Below are 20,973 nucleotides of genomic sequence, written 5' to 3'. Positions count from 1 at the left end.
TTTTACTGTTGCACTGGCAAGTGAGTGTACAGTGTACAGACCTACGGTCATGAAGAGCCTGGTCCTGTTAGATTGGGTGATTGTGATGAGATGTCCTCAGTGGGAGCGTGTTGTCATCAAGGGGGCGGGTCCAGCTGTGGCGTGAATGGCATGTTGAAAGGGGGCGGGGACTCTAAAATTACTACAACCACCCTCTGCCAACGCGTCGTGTCAGTTTTAAAAAGATTGCATATCATAGCGGTGTAAGGCGACGCGTTTCTTTCAGTCTTACCGGGAAGAGCCGTTTGAGAATTTCATCTTACCTATTATTTTTGCTCTAACTTCAGCCGAGAAACCATCTTTTCTGCGATGGCAAAGGGGGAAGGTTGTGAACAATACTCCAACGCTAGTTTACTGACTAATAAACCGGTCAGCACGGATGGCATTAAGCACGCCAGTAAGGTGAGTTAATTCATTAATTCAATAATAGTGAAGGCTTATACGTTCTATACGTTAATTAATTTGAGAGCGCGAGAATGGGGAACAATCACATTTTGACTGGAAGGTATCTTAGAACATTTGAATGAATGACGCACACCCGGCTCTGACATTTTTTAGGGAGTGTTCACTGACGTTAAGCTGAGTTCGGCGCGTACCCTTCATAGTGCTATTTGGAGACAAAATACCAACCCAGAAGAACATTACATGAATGAAATATTCGATAAAACGCGTAAATTGGAAAAAAAAAAAAAGGTTAATTTCTTTCAGTAAATCACATCTACTTCAGCGCCCAGTGTCCTCTCGCTCCCCCCAGCTCCTCAGCAAACCTCGAGACATTATTCAGATGGTTTAAATCTTTCAAACCGGAGGTTTGGGAGACGTAACACAAGCCAGTTTAAGTCATAATTTTAATACGGAAGCTGTAATGTTAGAGATATCTGTACACATTCACCCAACCGTACAGAGTTACATTTAAATAAATAAAAGCTACATTCGTCTCGTCTACGTTTTCAAATTAGTAGTATACTCCGGACTTTCTCATTTGCATAACGGCTTCTCCATATTAAATTTATATATTCGGTAATGAATTCATTTTGATCAAGCCGTAAAGGGGAGCCTCACACCAACGCCACAGGAAAGGTTGTTTGAATTATCTAAAAACAACGCCGGATATCTCAGACTGCCTCCTCAATACCGCTTTAAATGAAACGAGTGTGTTTTAATGAGTGCTGCTCGCGTGCGCATCTGAAGCCCCCTCTCCGCTGATTCCGTTGACTTCAACTCTGTCACATGTCAGTGTTTCGTGAGAAGATTCAGGTCAAACATATATGTAATGATTTATCTTGTTGCTTCGGAAATACAGCGACACCATGATTTGTGTAAGTAGCAGAACTGTGAGGAGAAACTATGCATTATTTTGCGTAGTAATATGCTCTAAAGAAAGTAGAAACAAACTAGAATATTTTTCACTGTTTGGCAGGTTATGAATGTAATCTTTATTCCCAGAGTCACGTTGTCAACTGAAGAAGGTTTAATTATTTTCTACGGCGTATTTCTACTCCTGATATCCGTTTTTCCCCGAAAGGAAACATGAAGCTCCAATCAAGGCGACCTGTCCTAATAAGTGCAGTTTTGAGTTTCTCACTTTTCGGTCTTGTCCATTTTTAAGGAAGGCATCTAAAATCTACTAAAACATGAGTCAATTCTTTTGATAGCACGGAATATTCTTAGAAAAACCCACCTGTCTGAGGTGGGTGCCTCAGGCCAGAGCATGTTATCAGTTTACAGTAGTAACATATCGGCAATGGTAGCACTGATAACAGACTGACCTGTGAAATAATATTAAGAGGCTAGCTTTCATGGTTACAAAGCACAGCTGGACCTTTTTATTCACTACTAGACTAAATTATTTTTTTGCAGAAGATGCCAACATTCACTATTCCTACCATTGATGCAATTAGGATACAACCTGCGATTTTAAGTGGGTTGCCTCACAGACATGTGAAAAGGGTTACAGTAATACACTATGACAAATTCCTGTTGTGACAGTGCTGGTGCAGTCAATGCAGTGTACTTATAGAACTGGGAGTGGCATAAATGTGCACGTAGTTTGTCCGTACATGTAGAACAGGTGTGGAAGAACTATTTTCATTCACTGGTGACAGGTTTTATTCTTTATTTGAGTTTATTAGTAGTAGCCCTTTCCTCATTCAGCACCAGTGATGAGCAAGCACGGAACAGAATCTCCTGATTGGTCAGGGAGAGGGTGTGTTTTCGATTCTGTTGGGCCAGCACCGATCAAAGCACTGGACAAACTGGCAGCCATCCTTTAGAGGTTTAAGCCAGTCCAGAGTATTGCCAAAGTTCTGTCACCCTGACTTCTAGTGTGGGTGACACCATGGAGTTGTCATGCTCTGGCACTAATCGATGCAGATGTGTGTTGCTGTAAGAGGAGCTGTTTAGAGTTTGTCTGAGGAAATTATTACATCTACCAGGGTCAAAATGGAGAAGAATAAGTGCTTGTTAGAGAACCAAGAGTTTCTTGTTTCCTGGTGACTGACCCTGACTTTTTCATATAGTTACCTTTTGAACAACTGAACTCTCAGACCCTTAAATTTTCTGGAAATAAACCATTTAGGCTGACAGAATTTGAGACATTTGCCTATTTATAAGCTGGGGTACTGTATGGTGCTGTATTGCAGTCACCCTGTTAGGATAATGCTGCGGTTGTTGACTCCTCCTATAATTACAAGGGGTTTGCAAACAGCTGTAAATAACTTACGGCTCTTTCGCCAAAGTTTGATTAGGGTTGAGTGTGCAATGTACCTACAGGAAGTGTTTACTTTTTAGACATTATCTTGCTATTGCATTGATGTAATATTCTAATTCTGCCATTACCTTAATGTACTTGTGTGCTTCTTTTTTTTTCAGCATGAGAATAGGAACAGATTGTCAGTCTGCAACAAATTATGCTATGCCTTTGGCGGGGCACCCTACCAGGTCACAGGATGTGCCCTGGGTTTCTTTCTTCAGATCTATCTACTGGATGTAGCCCAGGTGAGTAAACTGAGATAATTTCTGAATTTAACAATCGCACCTATAGAGATATTTAGAGTCACATTCGTAACACTTGTAATTATAGCCTCTCTGGTGTCTTTAAATGGCCACCTCCTCTCCACTCTCTTTTCCTACAGCATTGTATGGTTTTATTTAGCTTGAGAGCAAGGCGTTGAACATAGCTCCACCATCACAAGAACACATACGGGACATTGTGGATGGCAAAGGTAGCTACAATAGGGATGATTGTCCCGATGATAATGTGGTGGAAAAAAACTTACTCTCGTATTTCTATTAATGACTCGGTGATGAGGCTCATTGTATCAAAAGACCCACTGGGGTTTGTTCAGAAAAATTGTGTGTGTGTGTGAGGGGGGGGTATTATGATGAGGAGGAATTAGCTTTAATGGGCTCCGACACTAATCTTTTGATTAAACCCATGATGGTGTGTGAGAATATGGCTTCCCAGGGCTTTCCAGTTTTATTCAATTTGCCAGAATGTTGGTGTATTGACTAAAGAGTCTATTGGGTGACACAGCATGGTGCCGATTGTATAGTCAGGAGTCAGAGTTATTTAGATCCTGGCTTTCACTAAAGCTTATCTCCTCTGCACAGATGAATAGCAGATGATCTAAGCTGCCACTTGGTCGCGTACTATTTGACTTGTAACCTGTTAAAATTTCCCCCTTAGTTAAAAAAGATGGTAACTAAACACTGCTTGTTGAAAGTTCAGACTTACTGTTGTGTGTAGCTCTCCTGCTATTTAACTACAACCACATGACGTCTTGACGTCATACGTGTTGCATCTGGTATAAGGCAAAGAAAAACATTTCGCTTTCATTGAAGGTTTTTGCTTTATATTTGGAGTATTGCACGGTCGTGTTTGAGAGGGCTTTGTTTGCGTTTAGAAAAGCGATATAGCAAAAGAGGCACAATGTTCTGACATGACTTGTTGTGTTTTGTCAAGCAAATACCTTAAAGGAAGCCAGTGTAGCGGTTTAAGATGTCTGGTTGTACACATTGTCTCTTAATGCCAACACCATTATCTAAGGTTTCTAGTCAGACTGTGAACCATGACCAGCCCAGGGAACAGGAAGTCTTAACCCAGATATTTGTCATCTGGATATTCGCTGGCTGCAATGCAATAATATTAACCATTGCCCATTGTTGTGAGATGATAGTGTGGAGTGTAACTGTACTGACAACTGTGCGTTTCACTGTTACAGAATATTCTAATCTTCACATTGTTACTTTTACAGCTGGATCCCTTCTATGCGTCCATCATCTTGTTTGGTGGCCGAGCTTGGGACGCTGTGACAGACCCGACAGTGGGGTTCCTGGTCTCTCGAACCCCATGGACACGTTTTGGACGCATGTTGCCCTGGTATGTTTTACTCCCAACCATAGTCAGTGAGAAACACTCACTATGGCTCTTTCGTAAAGCTGTGTTTTCGCTCTTCCTGACCTAACATTGGGTCTTTGCAAAACCATTCCCTCGTCAAAAAAGTGTTATGTAATTCAAGAACAGACATTTGTGTTGGAAATGCTGACTGGGGGTCCCCATCACCCTTGGCAAGTCAAGGGTCTAGGTTTTCCAACCATGTACATGTGTCAGTGTTTGGGGGCGGGGTATTTGAAAAGCTTCCCCCCCCCCTACAAGGGGTTACTGCGGGTTGTGCTGATGCAATTACTGCTGATGTCCATTTAGGCTCTCTAAACCCCCACTCTTTCTGTCTCGTGCCCACCCTTAACTGCTGCTGTGCATACAGACATTTAGTTGAAATCATCTGGATTACCGAATCCAAAACTAGTGTTAGGCTACTTTTAGTACTTATTTTAACTAAACAAAAACAGGGGATTCCTGCAGCTACTGGTTTTGTACATTTCCCACAGCATTTCTTTAGCATGCCATTGACAAATGTAACTCCTGCCTGCTACCAAGGCTGCTTCTTACTGGAAGAACACAAACCATTTTTCAGAAAGGAATTCCTTCCCGGATACTAAAATCCCTGTAAAGCACGGCAGCCAGGCTAAAGTAGGGGGAGGCCTGCGATGCTTCAGGCTTCCTTCATGAAAATCTTATTGACCCCTCTCTTTTTGGGCTACATCCCCTCCCCCAAAGCGTTTCCTTGTCTAAGCGTCCCTGCGTTGTCAAAAACTACAGACCCTCTTGACGGTTATAATAATTCACACTGTTAGGTAAGGTGTAGGCATATGGTGTAGGGTGTCAGTGGAGCTGCTAGTTATAGCAGTGGTTGCCTCCTGTCAGCACAGACGATGTATTAAGAGTAACTGTGTGAGTACATGCAGTACCTCAAGCTGTGATAGGGATAGAATGGGCTAGTGGAGGAAAGGCAAAGAGATGACCAAGAGTGAAATGGAATGAAGAGTTAAATCTCTCAGGTGGTGGAGGCATGTTTATCATGAGCACCATAGGGAAATGTTACAAAATATAATCTCCCGAGTTGCTTAGAAGGGGCGAGATGCAGCCAGGACGGTCCTTGTGGTCTGCTCAATTTCCCATGTTAATGCTCGGGTGTGTTCCATGAGTATATCTGCATAATTCATTTACATCACAAAAAGAAATGTCTTGTTCCTGAGAAAGCCGGAAATATACCCCTGTTAATCCAAAAAAGCGTTGATAGGTCTCATGTGGACTTGTAGAGTCCTACAAGTTCTACAAGTCCAGCTGTACCTTATTCAACGCTTTTTTGGATTACCATGACCTGGATGACTGAGAACCTTCACAGACATATACCCCTGTTAATGAATTCATGCTAAGGGAGTTCTAGTGTCTTCCATGTGGAGAAAACACTGTCAGTAAAGTAGCCACGACAACATTATTGTTATACTTGTCCAATTTAAATTACCTAATTCATATGTTCTTAAAAATGTAAAGAACTTGTTCATAACTGGACTAATTGGCTGTAGTGTAATGCTTTATTATAATTCTAAGTGGCAGTCTGTGTCAAGATACTGGCATTTGAATCTCAGATCAGAAGTGGGTCATGAAGGATGCTGCTTGTGCTAAGCAGGATGCATCTCGTTCATGTGTTGTCAGCGGGAGGTGGGATGTATGAGGGGGTGCAGAAGAAGAGGTTGGAGGAATGCTTGCTATGTTCAGTTCCATTACAATCAGTTGAGTCGTAAAGATGCAAGCAGATGAGTGTGGTGCATGCGGGCAGGGAGGAAGCAGGACAAATGAGAGAGCTGCGCTATCTTAAAAGCTCTGTGTTGAAGAAGTGAGGGGGGAGGATGACTGGAGTCAGACTAGTCTGTCATTGGTCCACCCACAACACACCACCTGCCTCGGCCAATGGCGTGTCAGCCCTCAGCTGTGACGGGCCCTGTAGGATTTTTAAGGAACAGCTGAGGAATCTAAGAGGTTACTGCAGTTCAAGTTGCACTTGGAGAACTAGTTAAACAAATGGAAATGAATATGAATGGAAAATGCAAAATAATCATTAAACATCTGAAAAATGATGTTTTAATATAAATAAAAAATTGTACGTGTCAATTAAATCTAATACACCATTGCACATCTTTGTATCCCAGCCCAGTATTGTCTGCCAAAAGAAAGCTTTTAGACATCACATCTGACCTCACAAAACTAGTTTTTGACAGTTGAGTGATGCCCGACTTAAAACTGTCAAAGTTAACTCAACCTAAATGGAGTCCTCCGTCGTCAGCATAGCTATTTCAGAGGACATTTAATATGATTCCAGCAGGCGTGTTAGGTTAGTGCTAATATGGTCCGCTGTGTCATTGATGTTCTGCAAGGATAGTCTGGACTTACCTGCCCTACCAACACTGAAAGGATAGGATACTTTAGGATGTTCATCCTAACATTAATCCAAACCGTTTTATTTTTCTACTCAAGATTGAAGTGTGGCATTGTTTTAGTTGGGTTTAAAGGTGCAGCCCTAAGTGTGCGTTTCCAAAAACACCTGCTCTGACTTGCCCATCACTCCCACACACTCCCACAGTGTACAGTTAATCACGTTACATGCATCAGAGAACAGTAATAATGCTAATTATCAAATTCTGATTATAAAAGAGACAATAAGCGTTGAGTTAACATGAAGCTTTTCAGTCACTGAACATTTTGACGGCATGTTGGCCTGGGCAAAGGTAAGAAGTCACGCCACTGTGTTTATACACATACAACAATTGGCACGCTCTTGCTCAGAGACCATTGTAATGCAAGCATGACTTCATATCCTGTCTGACAAAGTTTGGCCATAGAGGATACACGTATGAGCACGAAGCTGAATCCTGCTTCACAAACCTGATATTCTTTTTCCACACAGCAGAGGTGTGGCTACACTCACTATGTCACATCTGATTGGATTGTGTTGATCTGACCATGGGAAGAGTAGAGAGCAGGAAATGACTAAAGAATCTCCCTCCCACAGGATATCTGACTCTTAGCCCCCGTGGTGTAAATTGTATTGCATGCTGGACACAGGCGCATACAGGCACCTCATTGAACATAATTTATGTAATAAGGAGGTGTTTCAGTCAATCATCAAAAGATACATAACTCTCGGATCGGCTGATGCGGTGCTCAGTCTGTTTCTGGCATGTGACAACAAGGAACACAGTGTCCCTGTTAATGATGATCACAGTTAAATCAAGTGAAAGTGTAGAGGAAAAGTTGGCATAAGCTCAGTGTCAGACAGGGGCACAATTTGTTGCATAATGAAGGACCCCTCTGTTTACAAAGACTGGTTGCTGAGTGTTTGTAGAGTAAGAGTGTTTTCACACTTAAATAGGGTCACGTTTCATCCACTAATGTTGTTGTCTCTTCTTGTTCCTCTCCTCTTCCCCTCCGTCCCATCCATGTGTAGGGTCTTGTTCTCAACCCCACTGGCTGTGCTTTCCTATTTCCTCATATGGTACGTTCCTCCCTTTGAGAACGGCAAAGTCATCTGGTATCTTTTCTTCTACTGCCTCTTCCAGACTCTTCAAACTGTAAGTACCGCACGTGTGATGCATGACCATGGCAAAGCATGAGTAATCTTCGCCATTTATACCCTTTACACAGCCATAAGTCAAGACCCTAAGAAGAGGTGATTGGACATGTGATTCCTGTTTAAACGGGTCTGACCATAACATAATGGACCTTAATGGTGACAGTTACAAAGTCCTTTCAACATTTCTTCTAATCTACAATAATCAAGATTAAAAATAGAAGAAGCTTACTATAAATTATTAAAGGTTTGATGTGTAGATTATGTCTTGGCACATGGTGGTGTCAGTAAGAGTTTTAGGGATGCTGGTAGGTTGACTGCTAAGCTAACCTAACCAGCTCCTTACAATTAATATAAGTACCCTCATCTTTATTGTAAAGGCAATTGAGCGGTACCTAACGTCTCTAATTTTAACATACAGTGGGGGAAATAAGTATTTGATCCCCTGCTGAATTTGTAAGTTTGCCCACTTCCATAGAAATGATCAGACTCTGGTTTTTATGGTTGTTTACTGGTTATGGGTATAGACAGAATATCAGTCGAAAATGCATAAAAAACACACAATCTAAAAGTTATAAATTGTTATGTATTTTATTAAGGGAAATAAGTATTTGATCCCCAAGCACAACACAAGTCAGTACTTTGTAGAGAAACCTTTGTTGGCAAGCACAGCGATGAGACGTTTCTTGTAGTTGGTCACCAGGTTTGCACACAGCGCAGGAGGGATTTTGGCCCATTCATCTTTACAGACAGTCTCTAAATCCTTCAAGTTTCTTGGCTGCCTCTTGGAAACTCGGAGCTTCAGCTCCCTCCACAGGTTTTCGATCGGGTTAAGGTCTGGAGACTGACTAGGCCACTCCATGACCTTAATATGCTTCTTCTTGAGCCACTCCTTTGTTGTCCTGGCAGTATGTTTTGGGTCATTGTCATGTTGGAAAACCCACCCACGAGGCATCTTCAGTGTTCTTGCTGAGGAAAGAAGGTTTTTGTCCAAGATGTTACAGTACATGGCTGCATTCATTGGCCCCATAATGCGGTGAAGTTGCCCTGTACCCTTTGCTGAAAAACAGCCCCAAAACATGATGTTTCCACCTCCATGCTTAACCGTGGGTATGGTGTTCTTTGGGTCATACTCACGTTTTTTCATCCTCCAAACACGGCGGGTCGAGTTAATGCCAAATAGCTCAACTTTGGTTTCGTCAGACCACAGCACTTTCTACTTCGAGTCTTTAGATGTTCACTGGCAAACTTAAGGCGGGCCTGTACATGTGCCTTCTTGAGCAGGGGGACCTTGCGGGCACTGCAAGAGTTCAATCCATAACGGCGCAGTGTGTTGCCAACTGTTTTCTTGGTGACGGAGGTCCCAACTGCTTCCAGATCATTAACAAGCTCCTGCCGTGTTGTTTTAGGCTGCTCCCTCACCTTTCTCATCATCATCCTCACTCCATGAGGCGAGATTTTGCGGGGAGCTCCAGACCGAGGACAGCTGATGGTCCTTTTATGGGTCTTCCACTTGCGAATAATGACACCAATAGTTGTCACCTTCTCACCAAGCCTTTTGCTGATGGTTTTGTAACCTATACCAGCCTTGTGCAGGTCTACAATCTTGTCCCTGACATCTTTTGACAGCTCTTTGGTCTTGCCCATGGTGCTGTAGAAGTTGGAATGTAAGAAACTGATTCTTAGAGCAGGTGTGCTTTATATACATGACGAGTTAAGATCAGGAGTATTAGTAATTAGTTGACTGAGCACAGCTGTGTGCCACATGCGCACCAGCCAATCTGTAGGAGCCTGAATTCTAAGTGAATTGTTGGGGATCAAATACTTATTTCCCTTAATCAAATACATAACAATTTATAACTTTTAGATTGTGTGTTTTTTATGCATTTTCGATTGATATTCTGTCTATACCCATAACCAGTAAACAACCATAAAAACCAGAGTCTGATCATTTCTATGGAAGTGGGCAAACTTACAAATTCAGCAGGGGATCAAATACTTATTTCCCCCACTGTATTTCACTGAAATGTTTCATCATTTGTTTCAGTTTGTCTCTTCTTGCCTGCATGACAAAACAGTGAAATCATTTTCTCACCTTGTTGCTCTTTTTTTCATTACCATTAGTGCTTCCATGTGCCATACTCTGCACTCACCATGTTCATCAGCTCCGAGCAGAAAGAGAGAGACTCTGCCACTGCATACAGTGAGTACCATAGAAAAACAACAACTTGTGATTTATAGCCTTCATCTTATAAAATGAATTTCCTGTCATCTAGTATGTCACCTCCTCTCTAAAGTTGATCTGTCTTCTCATCAGGGATGACAGTGGAGGTTCTGGGTACTGTGCTGGGTACTGCTATCCAGGGGCAGATTGTAGGTATGGCAAATGCTCCCTGTGTCCCAGGACCTGGTGATGTCTTGGCAAACCTGAGCAACAGTTCTACTGGATTCAATGACTCTGTCATTTCCCTGGAGCACACGGTAAACAATTCATTTCCTTGTCTTGTATTTCTCAATCAAGGCTAATAATAACAACTGATGTTTGAATTATCATTTGAATTGCAAATTGTGCTTGCTAACTCCTGTTGTTCCTGTTGGTCCTACAGAAAGCTGCCTATATGATTGCCTCGGGTGTCATCTGCTTGATCTATATCCTCTGTGCTATCGTTTTATTGTGTGGTGTGAGAGAGCAAAAAGGTGAGACACTCTTTCAACACTCCACTTGGACTCTGCCATTCAGTTAGTTTTTTCCTGCCGTTCAAAGCCATATTCAGTCATGCAACTCCAAAAACCTTAAATCTAAATTTGCAATTCTAAAGATCAAATCTTTCATGTGACAGAGCTCTTACTAATGCTCCGCTAGATCAGTAAGGATACACAGTTATAGCTCCATGCTATGGTATGACTGTGGGCTGACAGACTGTGTGAACGCTTTGGATTAAGCCTTGTGACTGTTGATGGGACTAATAAGATGTTTCTCCAGTAAAGACTGACCCTGAAAGACAGCCACTTGTGAAAATGAACTGATAAACAAGTTGGGGCATGATAAGTAATGTATTTTTGCCTCTTTGTTCATTCTTTCCTCCTTCCAGACTCTTGCCGTCTCAGGTCAGAGCCCATGTCCTTCTTCCAAGGGATTAAGCTGGTGATGGGGCATGGACCATACGCCAAACTGGTCATGGTGTTCCTCTTTACCTCACTAGGTTTCATGGTACGTATATGACTGTACATTCTCAACCGGATTATTTAGTTTCTTTGAAGTTGAGTTTTACATATTCATGGTCAGTGTATCAACTAGAGTGGATGTTAGGGCATCATCTGCAGACCAGCAACTCTGGTCTTCTATGAGGTAAAATGACTGCTTTTGACAGAGTCAATGGATTGTGGTGGCTTTGAAGCAAACATTACAACGACTTCAGTACCACACAGTAAGGGGCTGTCTGTCTGAAGAGAACTTTTTTAAAGTAGGTCTGGTTTTAGGTGGCTCACATACATTTTGCCATTGGCTCCTTCCTCAGCTGTATATAGGACTCATGTCTGCTTCTCTAAACTTGGACATGCCAGTCGCCCTCTACCATGGGCAATACACTGACTATCCATGTGAACTTCACATGTCCACTCTTTATAGAAAACAAACTATACCATTTAGTTGTGTGCAGTTAGTTCTTTTTAACCTAACTCTGCCAACACAATGCCAGGACTCTCAATTGGTTTGTACTCCCAGACAGATTTTCTTTGATATTGGTCAATGCTGGCATGTATATGTGTGTATTAAAACCTGCCTGAGTTTTAACCCTGTGTTTTAATCTGCAGCTCCTGGAGGGAAACTTTGCACTGTTCTGCAGCTACACTCTGGGCTTCAGAAACGACTTCCAGAACATTCTGCTGGTCATCATGGTGAGCACACTCGTACGCAAAAAGGCATAAAGACAGATAGGTGCACTGTTGCCATGGCAAGGCCTGCATCTCCCTCAGAGTATGAAACCTTGAGCACCCTGTTTTTGTAGAATTAGTTAAAACATTAGCTACAGACAAAAGCCTTCCCTCCCAAGGCAAACACATAAATTGTCTTCAGTTACAAGGCCTCTCTCTGCTTGGTTATAAAGCAAGGCTCCTAGCTGACTGCTTCCATAATGTGTTCGCACTCTGACTGCTCAGCCTAAATGCCACCTCATTCCCACAGACGGCAAAGGAGCCACATTTGTCTCTGCTTTCGTGTTACAGCCTCCCATTCATGTAAAGCTCTCTCACGTCGAAGAATTGTTCAACCTTCACATCCTGACTGACATTAAACCCAATTCATTCGCAGGTGCACTTAGGTCACACAGTAGAACTGGACAGGGTGAGAAAGTGCAGGTTAGTGAGGTTGAAAAGATTACATTCTTTGAGTCTTTACTTTATGGAAAGGATTATAGAGCCATGGCAGTGACCCTTTCTTAAAGTACATTTATTTGGAAAAATGAGAATGACTTTTTTTGCTTTTTTTTGGACAAATGTTCCATGATCAGCTCTAAGAGACACTGATCTTCACCTTCACCAATGTGAGGCTTTCAGATCTTGTTAGAACAAAGTTAAACAAGTTAAGCTAACGAGCATTATCTAAGCAAAACTGGCCTCCTGTTATTGGATCGAAACTAAGGTCAAAGGAAATTAAACATTGTGCCGGAGCAGTGGGGAGTTCATTAAAGGCCACCAAACAAAGATAGCCTTGTGCACCCTTTTTGCTAATGTGAAGAGCGTTACAGAGAACATATAGTTACAAAGACATTGTCCTGGAGCCTTGATGCAATGGTTATATGCCAGAAGTGACCTGGTTGTGTTCCTCAGTGTCATGTTGAAGATAGAAACGATTGAGGTTGGTTCAATAAAACCTGTTTTATGAGTTCTGTTTGGCACGTAAAACCTTATTACATGGTAATAATTGTTTTCAGAGGAACCTTTGCTAAGGACAGGGCGTGGTGTTTGTGCAATGAAATACCAAGGGTTGGAGAATATGTAGTTCACTCAGTTCACTTCTTGCTGATACAATATCATATAAATATATAAGAAAGCTTGCGCTCATACAGAAAATGAAAACCAAGTGGAATTAAAATGCATGTTGACTACATGAAACTGTGTGAGTGGTTGAACTCAGCATTGCATTTCACTCATATCCATAAGAAAAGGTGGAAAAATACCACAATGATGCTTCATGTGAGTTTTCACCTTAGCCAAACAAGCAGGTGTCAAAGACCAAACTGATCTGAGCGCACCCTCTGCTCCCCCCCTCCCTTAGAGTCGGACGTTAACCTCTGTGGAATTGGCTCAGATTTGTTTTGGGAAGAGCCGTTGAAACCATATTGTCTTCCTTCAACACTGCTGTGTTTGGCAGCTATGAGGGGTCAAAGGTCCTTCTGCATCACTATGCTTAAATGTCTTGTCAGACTCAGGGAGGAGCAGAAGTGTTTTGGAAATTTGTTCAAAACTTTTCTAATATTTGAGAAAGAGGCAGAATATTTTAATTGTGGCTAAACTGTTGGCTAACAAACTTTCTCCCCCCATTCAGCTCTCCGCTACTCTGGCCATCCCCTTCTGGCAGTGGTTTCTGACTCGCTTTGGGAAAAAGACGGCAGTTTGCGCTGGCAGCTTGGTAAGGCCTACAGTCTCATCAAAACATAAAGCCTAAAAGGTTGACTGGATTTAAGTGTTATTCAGGGATTGTAGATACCTTCTTCAATGCCATTAAGATGTTGATGTTCTAATGTGTTTATGTTCATTGCAGTCTGTGGTTCCGTTTTTGATCTTGGTGGTGTGCCTGAAGAGCAGCCTGATCGTCAGCTACATAGTGTCCTTTGCTGCTGGGGTTGGAGTGGCTGCAGCCTTCCTGCTTCCTTGGTAAGACGTGTGGCAGGCTCGTTATTCGAGTGACTCTGTCAGTAATGCACATACATAACTAATCTGGACTTTTTTTTTTTTTTTTAAGGTCTATGTTGCCTGATGTTGTTGACGATTTCCAAGTGCAAAACCCTCACTCCACCGGCCACGAAGCCCTCTTCTATTCCTTCTACGTCTTCTTCACCAAATTTGCCTCTGGAATCTCCCTGGGAATCTCTACTCTCAGTTTAGAGTAAGAACTCACACCAGCACACTAAAAAATGTATTTATCTTTCTAATGCAGCACACTGTGTGAAAAAATATATATATAAAAAAAAACAGTCCCAATGAGAGCAAGTCAAATCTCCCGGCACCCAAATCCCACATCAAAGCAAGGAATTTCTTACACTTTGATTAGATTAAGTAGGATAAGGCGGTAGTGTGCTGTGTGCATGCATCACATGGCTAGCTACAGTAGTGTGGCTTCTGATTGTTTGTTAGCATGATCTCCATTACTACTAAAAACATGATTTTAATATGTATATCTCAGAGTGCAGGACACTCTCCATGTCTGTTTCCTAATGATATCTCTATTTTTAGCTTTGCAGGCTACATTAGTAGAGGCTGCTCTCAACCAGCGGAAGTGGACTTAACCTTGAAGGTGCTGGTTTCAGCTGCCCCGATAGCTCTTATCATGATCGGCTTGATCATACTGTACTTCTATCCAATTGACGAGGAGAGGAGACAAGGCAACCGCAAACTGCTTCAAGAACTGAGGTATGTCTGTGAACAACTTCGCTGTCATGTGTCTGCCTGCATCTGCAAAGCTAAACTCCAACTGAAACCACTTGTTGTTTCAGGGAAAGCGAAGCAGATTCAGAAACGGAGTCCGCAGAACTGGCCAACATTGTGTAGCACATTTCAGCTGACTCATGGACCAAGTGGGTGATCGACTGGCATTTTGCACTGGGTGGACCAACGTACCTGGGCCAGTCGGATCGTACAGAGACTGCCTTCTGCTGCTGCTGCTGTTCCACATGAAAAAACTTGACCCAAAAGTTTAGTAGTGACGCACAATACTGGCTCTCTCCTTTTGTTCAGTCACATCTCTCAAAAGCCTTACTTTTTGTAAAACAATCCAACTTTGGAGTACTGTGTAATTTATTTATAAAGAACTCATCCATTCAGTTGAAATTGCACAAAACGGTGAGATGTGACGGGAGCATGTTCTGTTGGAATTACTGGTGCTACTCGCTTGAGCTGTGCTGCTTCCATGGTGTTGTACATAAACGCATGGAACATTAAAGACCTCGAGCACTGTTCTGAAAATTACTTTGTAGCGCTTAATGCCTTAATTTCTGCTCCAAATTTGGGGTTAAAGATCCTGCTGCACAAGTTGTTGACTTGATCTTTTGAATATGTTTAAACACGCTGTAATTTTTACAGATTCTCCTGATGAGTTTACAGAAACCTGTCGACCAGTCTGTTTCTATCTCGTTCCCACCTCACTGGCTTTTTTTGTTTGGTTTATTTTGGAAGTGATAATGTGATTTTGGAACTACTGGCCAAATGGTAACAACTGTATCTAAAGGCCTTGTTTTATTTCCCCACCATAGTACTGAAACCACTACAACAGTGAACAACATGAACACCAGTTAGTTTGCACACGTAACTGCAATGTTTATTCACCAACTGCATTACTTGCATTATCTTATTTATAGGAGAGCTACTGAAGACAGAGAAAAGTTTTTTTTTTTCTTGAAATGCTTTAATTTCTATAACACTGAGCAAAATTCTGTCTACATCTGGTACTAATTTAGTGATACCATTATTTAAGTATTTATTAGTTATGATTTTACTGTCTTTCTGTTTGCCGGAAAGTCATCTGCCTCTTACAGTATTTAAATGTATTTAAGGCCTGTAAAGTTGTTTCAACGGGGTTAGACAAGGGGTTTCAAAATGGAGTGGAATTGAATTTTAGAACGTTCACACACATTTTTGATGCCATTGCTACGGTCTTTGGACTATGTGCATTTAAAAAAAGGGAAGCACATAAATGAGTGTGTGGGTCAAGGCTGGGGTGGGGTGGAAGATTGGGATGTGAAGTTGTATTTTTCTTTGTGAGTGTTTTTCAATTGTATATATTTTGTGAATATCTCAATTTGTGTCGCAAGAATGAAGATTGCCATATTTCGTATCTGATGATATGGAAATGTGTACATGCAGTGTCATATGTTATACATACTATTACATCTTTGACATGTTGTTTCTGACAACTGAATTGCTTGTGTGAAAAATGTTTATAGTCTTGAATTTTGGTCCTCCTTCCTTGGATCCCTAGTAAAGGATATACATGCCAACACGGTGCCATGCTCACAAACTAATCCTATGATATTTGCACATCATGTTTTATTTTGTCAGTGTACTGTCTTTTACGGATTCCCCTCACAACAAATGTGTGCGCTTTAATCCCATGGGGACACACAGAAGCCTTGTGTACACACCTCCTGTGCATATGTAAATAGTGTATATGTCAACCTGTAAATATCTTTGGTATTTGTGGATGTAAGTGAAATGAGCCTTCTGTACTGTAGTTATTTAAGATTTTAAAAAAAGTTGAGATGGAAAAAAATATTGTTAATAAATACTAATTGTAGTGTACTATGAACAAGCTGTCAAGAATTATTTGTTAGAAGCAACTTAAGTGAGATGTATTCCTCATACATACATTGTGGATCAATAAATATCTACAGAAGACACTTTATACATATTCTAGTATAAACTGCCTTTGAATATTACAAACTGTCCTTAGCAGTACATGGAGCTGACATGGGCGGGGGCACATTTGCCAATAAAATGCTGGCCGATGAAGTGCGGTCAGAAAACGCTCCACGTTCACTCGTACTCATGGTCAACTGCTGCCATCTATTGTTGAGGTAATTAAAGTATTTCTATCTATATAAAATAGATTCAAATTGCTGTAAATATGCGGCAAATCATCAACCATTACTTTTAAACCTGTTTATTGCAGAAATGTTGCCTGCATTTATAGTAAAATATCTACAATAATAACATTAAAAATGTAAAAAGATTCAAGATTTAATACGTTTATTTAAACCCCACATTTCATACATGTAATAACGCCGTTGTGATAACTAATAAAGCTTAAATTTAATCTCGACGTCTTTGGACTTGACAAAACAAAATAAGTAGACGGTTGCGCTTTTATAGTATTTTAAAAGCTGTATTCGCACCGTGATTCGCCCTCAAGCCGGAAGTGCTTCCGCTGCGTTTGCTAACAACAGTAAGCTGAAAGGATCAGGACCCCCGTGTTTCATCACTAAATTCTGTCTGAAGGGCGTACTTTTTGTTTGTTTGGTGCCCCGGACAGAGAAAGCACTCTGATGAATGCATTCCACATAAAAAGCAACTCTAACGGCTACTTGTATCTGCTTCATGGGCGCGTGGACATTTGCTGCCCGCTAAGCTAACATGGCTACCAACCCTCCAGTACAAGGGTTTCAGAACAAGGCTCGGGTGGCCATCCTGGCGGAGCTGGATAAAGAAAAGAGGCGGCTGCTGCAGAACCAATCCATGAACAGCCCCGGCGCCAACATCCCCCTCTCGTCCAGACCCAGCCTGAAGGAGGTGAGGGACAGTGCAGAGCAGCAGCACATAGCCGCCCAGCAGAAGGCCGCCCTGCAGCACGCCCACGTCCACTCCTCCGGCTTCTTCATCACCCAGGACTCCTCGTTTGGGAACCTCATCCTCCCGGTGCTCCCAAGGCTGGAGCCCGACTTGTGACTCTGGACTAGGGTGACCAGACGTCCCCGTTTTGGATGACCTGTCCTCCGGCTGAAATTGTCCCCTAAAACGTCACAGATTTTTAGCGTCTTATGAATGAGTAAAAAAATGTTGCGCACAGACTTGAACAGCGGTTATTACGATAGATGGTCGCGCTGCCATTGACATTACAGACATGATAGTTTAAATGTATGTCAAAATCAATGAGACCGTAATTGTCACTGTCTCTTCATTTTATCTTGTTAACGTTTTATTTTTATGATTTGTATTCATTGTTGACTTAATATTTAAAAGAGGCCACTTGTTGAAATGGATGGAAGACATTTTTCTTTGTACACGACGTACTTACGTGCTATATTATGTCATACTACTATAACACACAGTGATACTGAGTGGTTTCTGGGTATTTAGATAAATACAACTCATGGGAACTGAGTCAGGTTGTGGAGATGTGTCAATTGAATTAAATTTTAATTTATAAAGCATCAATAACAATACAAATTGTGGCAAGATGCTTTACCAAACTGGGCCGAAACCAAAGGTGATGGTGGCAAGGATAAACTCTTTAAACAGAAAGAAACCTTCAGCAATACCCAGCTTATATGGGGCCACCCATCTGACTAAGGCTGGGCAGGTAGAGAAAGAAGAGAGAGAAGAGAAGAGCAGGAAATGTGATAGATATTTTATTAATTGCAAATGTAAACATACAGCTGTCATAGATACATACATCGGACTAAAGTATACACGTAGAATCTAAATACAAATACTGTATATAGCTGATGCAAGGGGTTAGGTTTTATTTCAAGTGAATTAGCTGCCACAGTGACTGAATATCAGAAGAATCATTGGCAGGTTGGAGAATTGTTAATTCAGGTAGGAATGGATACATTCATGAGACCAGGATTATGGATGAGTAGCATGCAGCGCCACTCTGGAACTCCATTCCAGAGAACTCTTGATGGTGTTGTGCACGTTTTTGTCAGTAGGCGGCAGTAAGTTAAGATTTTGGTCAGAGCCGTATATTGGAGAGAGTCTGGCCAACAGGGAATGGACCGTAAGAGCTGATACAGGATCAGGAAAACACAGAGGAAACTCCGTTCGTCATTTCCCCAGTGAACAAAAACGGCGGAAAAGAGAAACTGGGAAGAGGACTTGGAAGTTTCAATGTTTTTTAATGAAAAAAAAACAAAACAAAACAAAACAAACAAACAAACAAAAAAACAAGATCATTTCAGCTGAGTTAGACTTTAGTCTGTTCCTCGTCTTGGTTATCACCTGTCCAGATTTGGAGAAGACCCCTTCATGTTTAATATGTATGCATGTACAGCAGGTAAAATAAGTATTGAACACATCACAATTTTTCATAAACATATTTCTAAAGGTGCTATTGACATGAAAGTTTCACCAGGTGTTGGTAACAACCCAAGTAATCTATACATAGAAAGAAACCAAAACAAATAAGTTCAGGAAGTAAGTTATGTGTAATAATGTGAAATGACACAGGGAAAAAGTATTGAACACACTTACTGATATTTAATACTTTGTACAAAAGCCTTTGTTGGTAATGAAGCGTCAAGACGCCTCCTGTATGGAGAAACTAGTCACATGCTGCTCAGGTGTGATTTTGGCCTATTCCTCCACACAAACAGTCTTTAAATCTTGAAGGTTCTGTGGGCCTCTTCTATGAACTCTGAGTTTTAGTTCTTTCCATAGATCATGTCAGGTGATTGGCTGGGCCATTCTAGCAGCTTTATATTCTTTCTCTGAAGCCAGTTGAGAGTTTCCTTGGCTCTGTGTTTGGGATCATTGTCTTGCTGAAATGTCCACCCTCGTTTCATTTTCATCATTCTGGTAGATTACAGCAGATTTTTCTCAAGAATGTCTCGGTACATTTTTCCATTCATCCTCCCTTCAGTTATATGAAGTGTGCCGGTACCAGAAAAACAGCCTCACACCATGATGTTACCACCTCCAAACTTCACTGTCGGTGTGGTGTTTTTGGGGTGATGTGCAGTGCATTTTGTCCTCCAAACATGGTGCGTGTTATAGCATCCAAAGAGTTATATTCTCTAAGTATTTTACAGGCCTGTCCAAATGTTATGCTGCAAACTTTAAACGAGCTACAATATCTTGCATGGTGAGCATGCAACAGGCCATGGCCGTTGAGTGCATTGCTCATTTTTTTCTTTGAAACACCTGCCAATTCCAGGTCTTTCGGTCCTTGGCTCTTCTGATAATTCTTGTCACTTCTCTGTCAGAAATCTTGTGAGGAGCACCAGGTCATGGCCGGTTTATGGTCGAATGGCGTTCTTTCCACTTCTGGATTATGGCTCCAACAGTGCTCACTGGAACGTTCAGAGGTTTAGAAATCCTTCTCTAACCAATGCCATTAGAATGTATTGTAACAATAAGGTTGTGAAGGTCTTGAGAGAGTTCTTTGCTTTTACCCATCATGAGATGTTCCTTGTGTGACACCTTGTTAACGACACACCTTTCTATAGGCCATCAGTTTGGACTGAACCAGCTGATATTCATTTGCACTGACAAGGGGCAGGATGGCTTTCTGATCACTGATAGGTTTTAGCTGGTAGTGTCTTGGCTTTCCATGCCTTTTTCCACCTCTCTTGTGTGTGGTCAATACCTTTTCCCTGTGTTATTTCACATTATTTCACATAACTTAATTTCTGAGCTTAATTGTTTTGGTTTCTTTCTGTGTATGGATTATACTGTTATTATTATTGTTACCAACACCCAGTGAAAATCTCATGTCAATAGCACCTTTAGAAATATGTTTTTCTATGAAAAATTGTGATGTGTTCATACTTATTTTACCTGCTGTATGTATGTATGTATGTGCATACAGGAATGTAAAATAATGTCCAGTATAGTGTGTGTATGGCTATGTGCCAATGTGAGTATGCAAAGTGACAACCCCTCCCTCTTCTGGTCTGGTTGTTTTTCTGCAGGCTCATTGCAGGTAGATGGGTGGAGCTGATGAACCAAATCACATGCACCTGGACAACCTGCCCCAGGGTATTTACCTGGCTCTTCATTCTCTCTCTCTCTCTCTCTGATCACTTGCCTTTAAACGTGTGTGGTCTCCCCCTTTGTCTTGCTCTCTTTTTTTTTCTTTCGCATTTGTCTGCATAGTTGAACGCCACAGGGTGTCAACATTATATGAGGTTGATGCAGTTATATTCTTGCAGCTGAAAGCTTTATTACTTCAGTGCGTGAGTGTGACCATCACCAGCCCTCCCTGGGAACTATCCTGTTGATCTTTATTGGGTGGAGTGACCTTGTGTGGCAG

The 20,973-nt window shown here is 41.6% G+C and overlaps 2 protein-coding genes across 2 annotated transcripts; both read left to right on the top strand.

Moving 5' to 3' along the window:
* Positions 1-197: 197 nt before the first annotated feature.
* On the top strand, positions 198-16,530 carry mfsd2ab (major facilitator superfamily domain containing 2ab). Its single transcript, XM_047604864.1, has 14 exons — positions 198-441; positions 2,911-3,036; positions 4,296-4,420; positions 7,887-8,010; positions 10,134-10,212; positions 10,327-10,490; positions 10,616-10,706; positions 11,102-11,220; positions 11,823-11,906; positions 13,555-13,638; positions 13,771-13,883; positions 13,972-14,115; positions 14,463-14,639; positions 14,723-16,530. The coding sequence occupies exons 1-14, from the start codon at positions 349-351 to the stop codon at positions 14,775-14,777; spliced, it is 1,578 nt and encodes a 525-aa protein (XP_047460820.1). The 5' UTR covers positions 198-348; the 3' UTR covers positions 14,778-16,530.
* A 505-nt stretch (positions 16,531-17,035) lies between these two features.
* Positions 17,036-18,101, top strand: LOC125019864 (SOSS complex subunit C-like). The gene has a single exon (XM_047604865.1). The coding sequence runs from the start codon at positions 17,355-17,357 to the stop codon at positions 17,664-17,666; it is 312 nt and encodes a 103-aa protein (XP_047460821.1). The 5' UTR covers positions 17,036-17,354; the 3' UTR covers positions 17,667-18,101.
* The last annotated feature ends 2,872 nt before the right edge of the window (positions 18,102-20,973 follow it).

The sequence above is a fragment of the Mugil cephalus genome, chromosome 14, assembly GCF_022458985.1.
Source record: "Mugil cephalus isolate CIBA_MC_2020 chromosome 14, CIBA_Mcephalus_1.1, whole genome shotgun sequence".
Lineage (NCBI taxonomy): Eukaryota > Metazoa > Chordata > Actinopteri > Mugiliformes > Mugilidae > Mugil > Mugil cephalus.
Note: the sequence above shows the minus strand (reverse complement) of the source record. Positions and strands in the feature narration are given on the sequence as shown.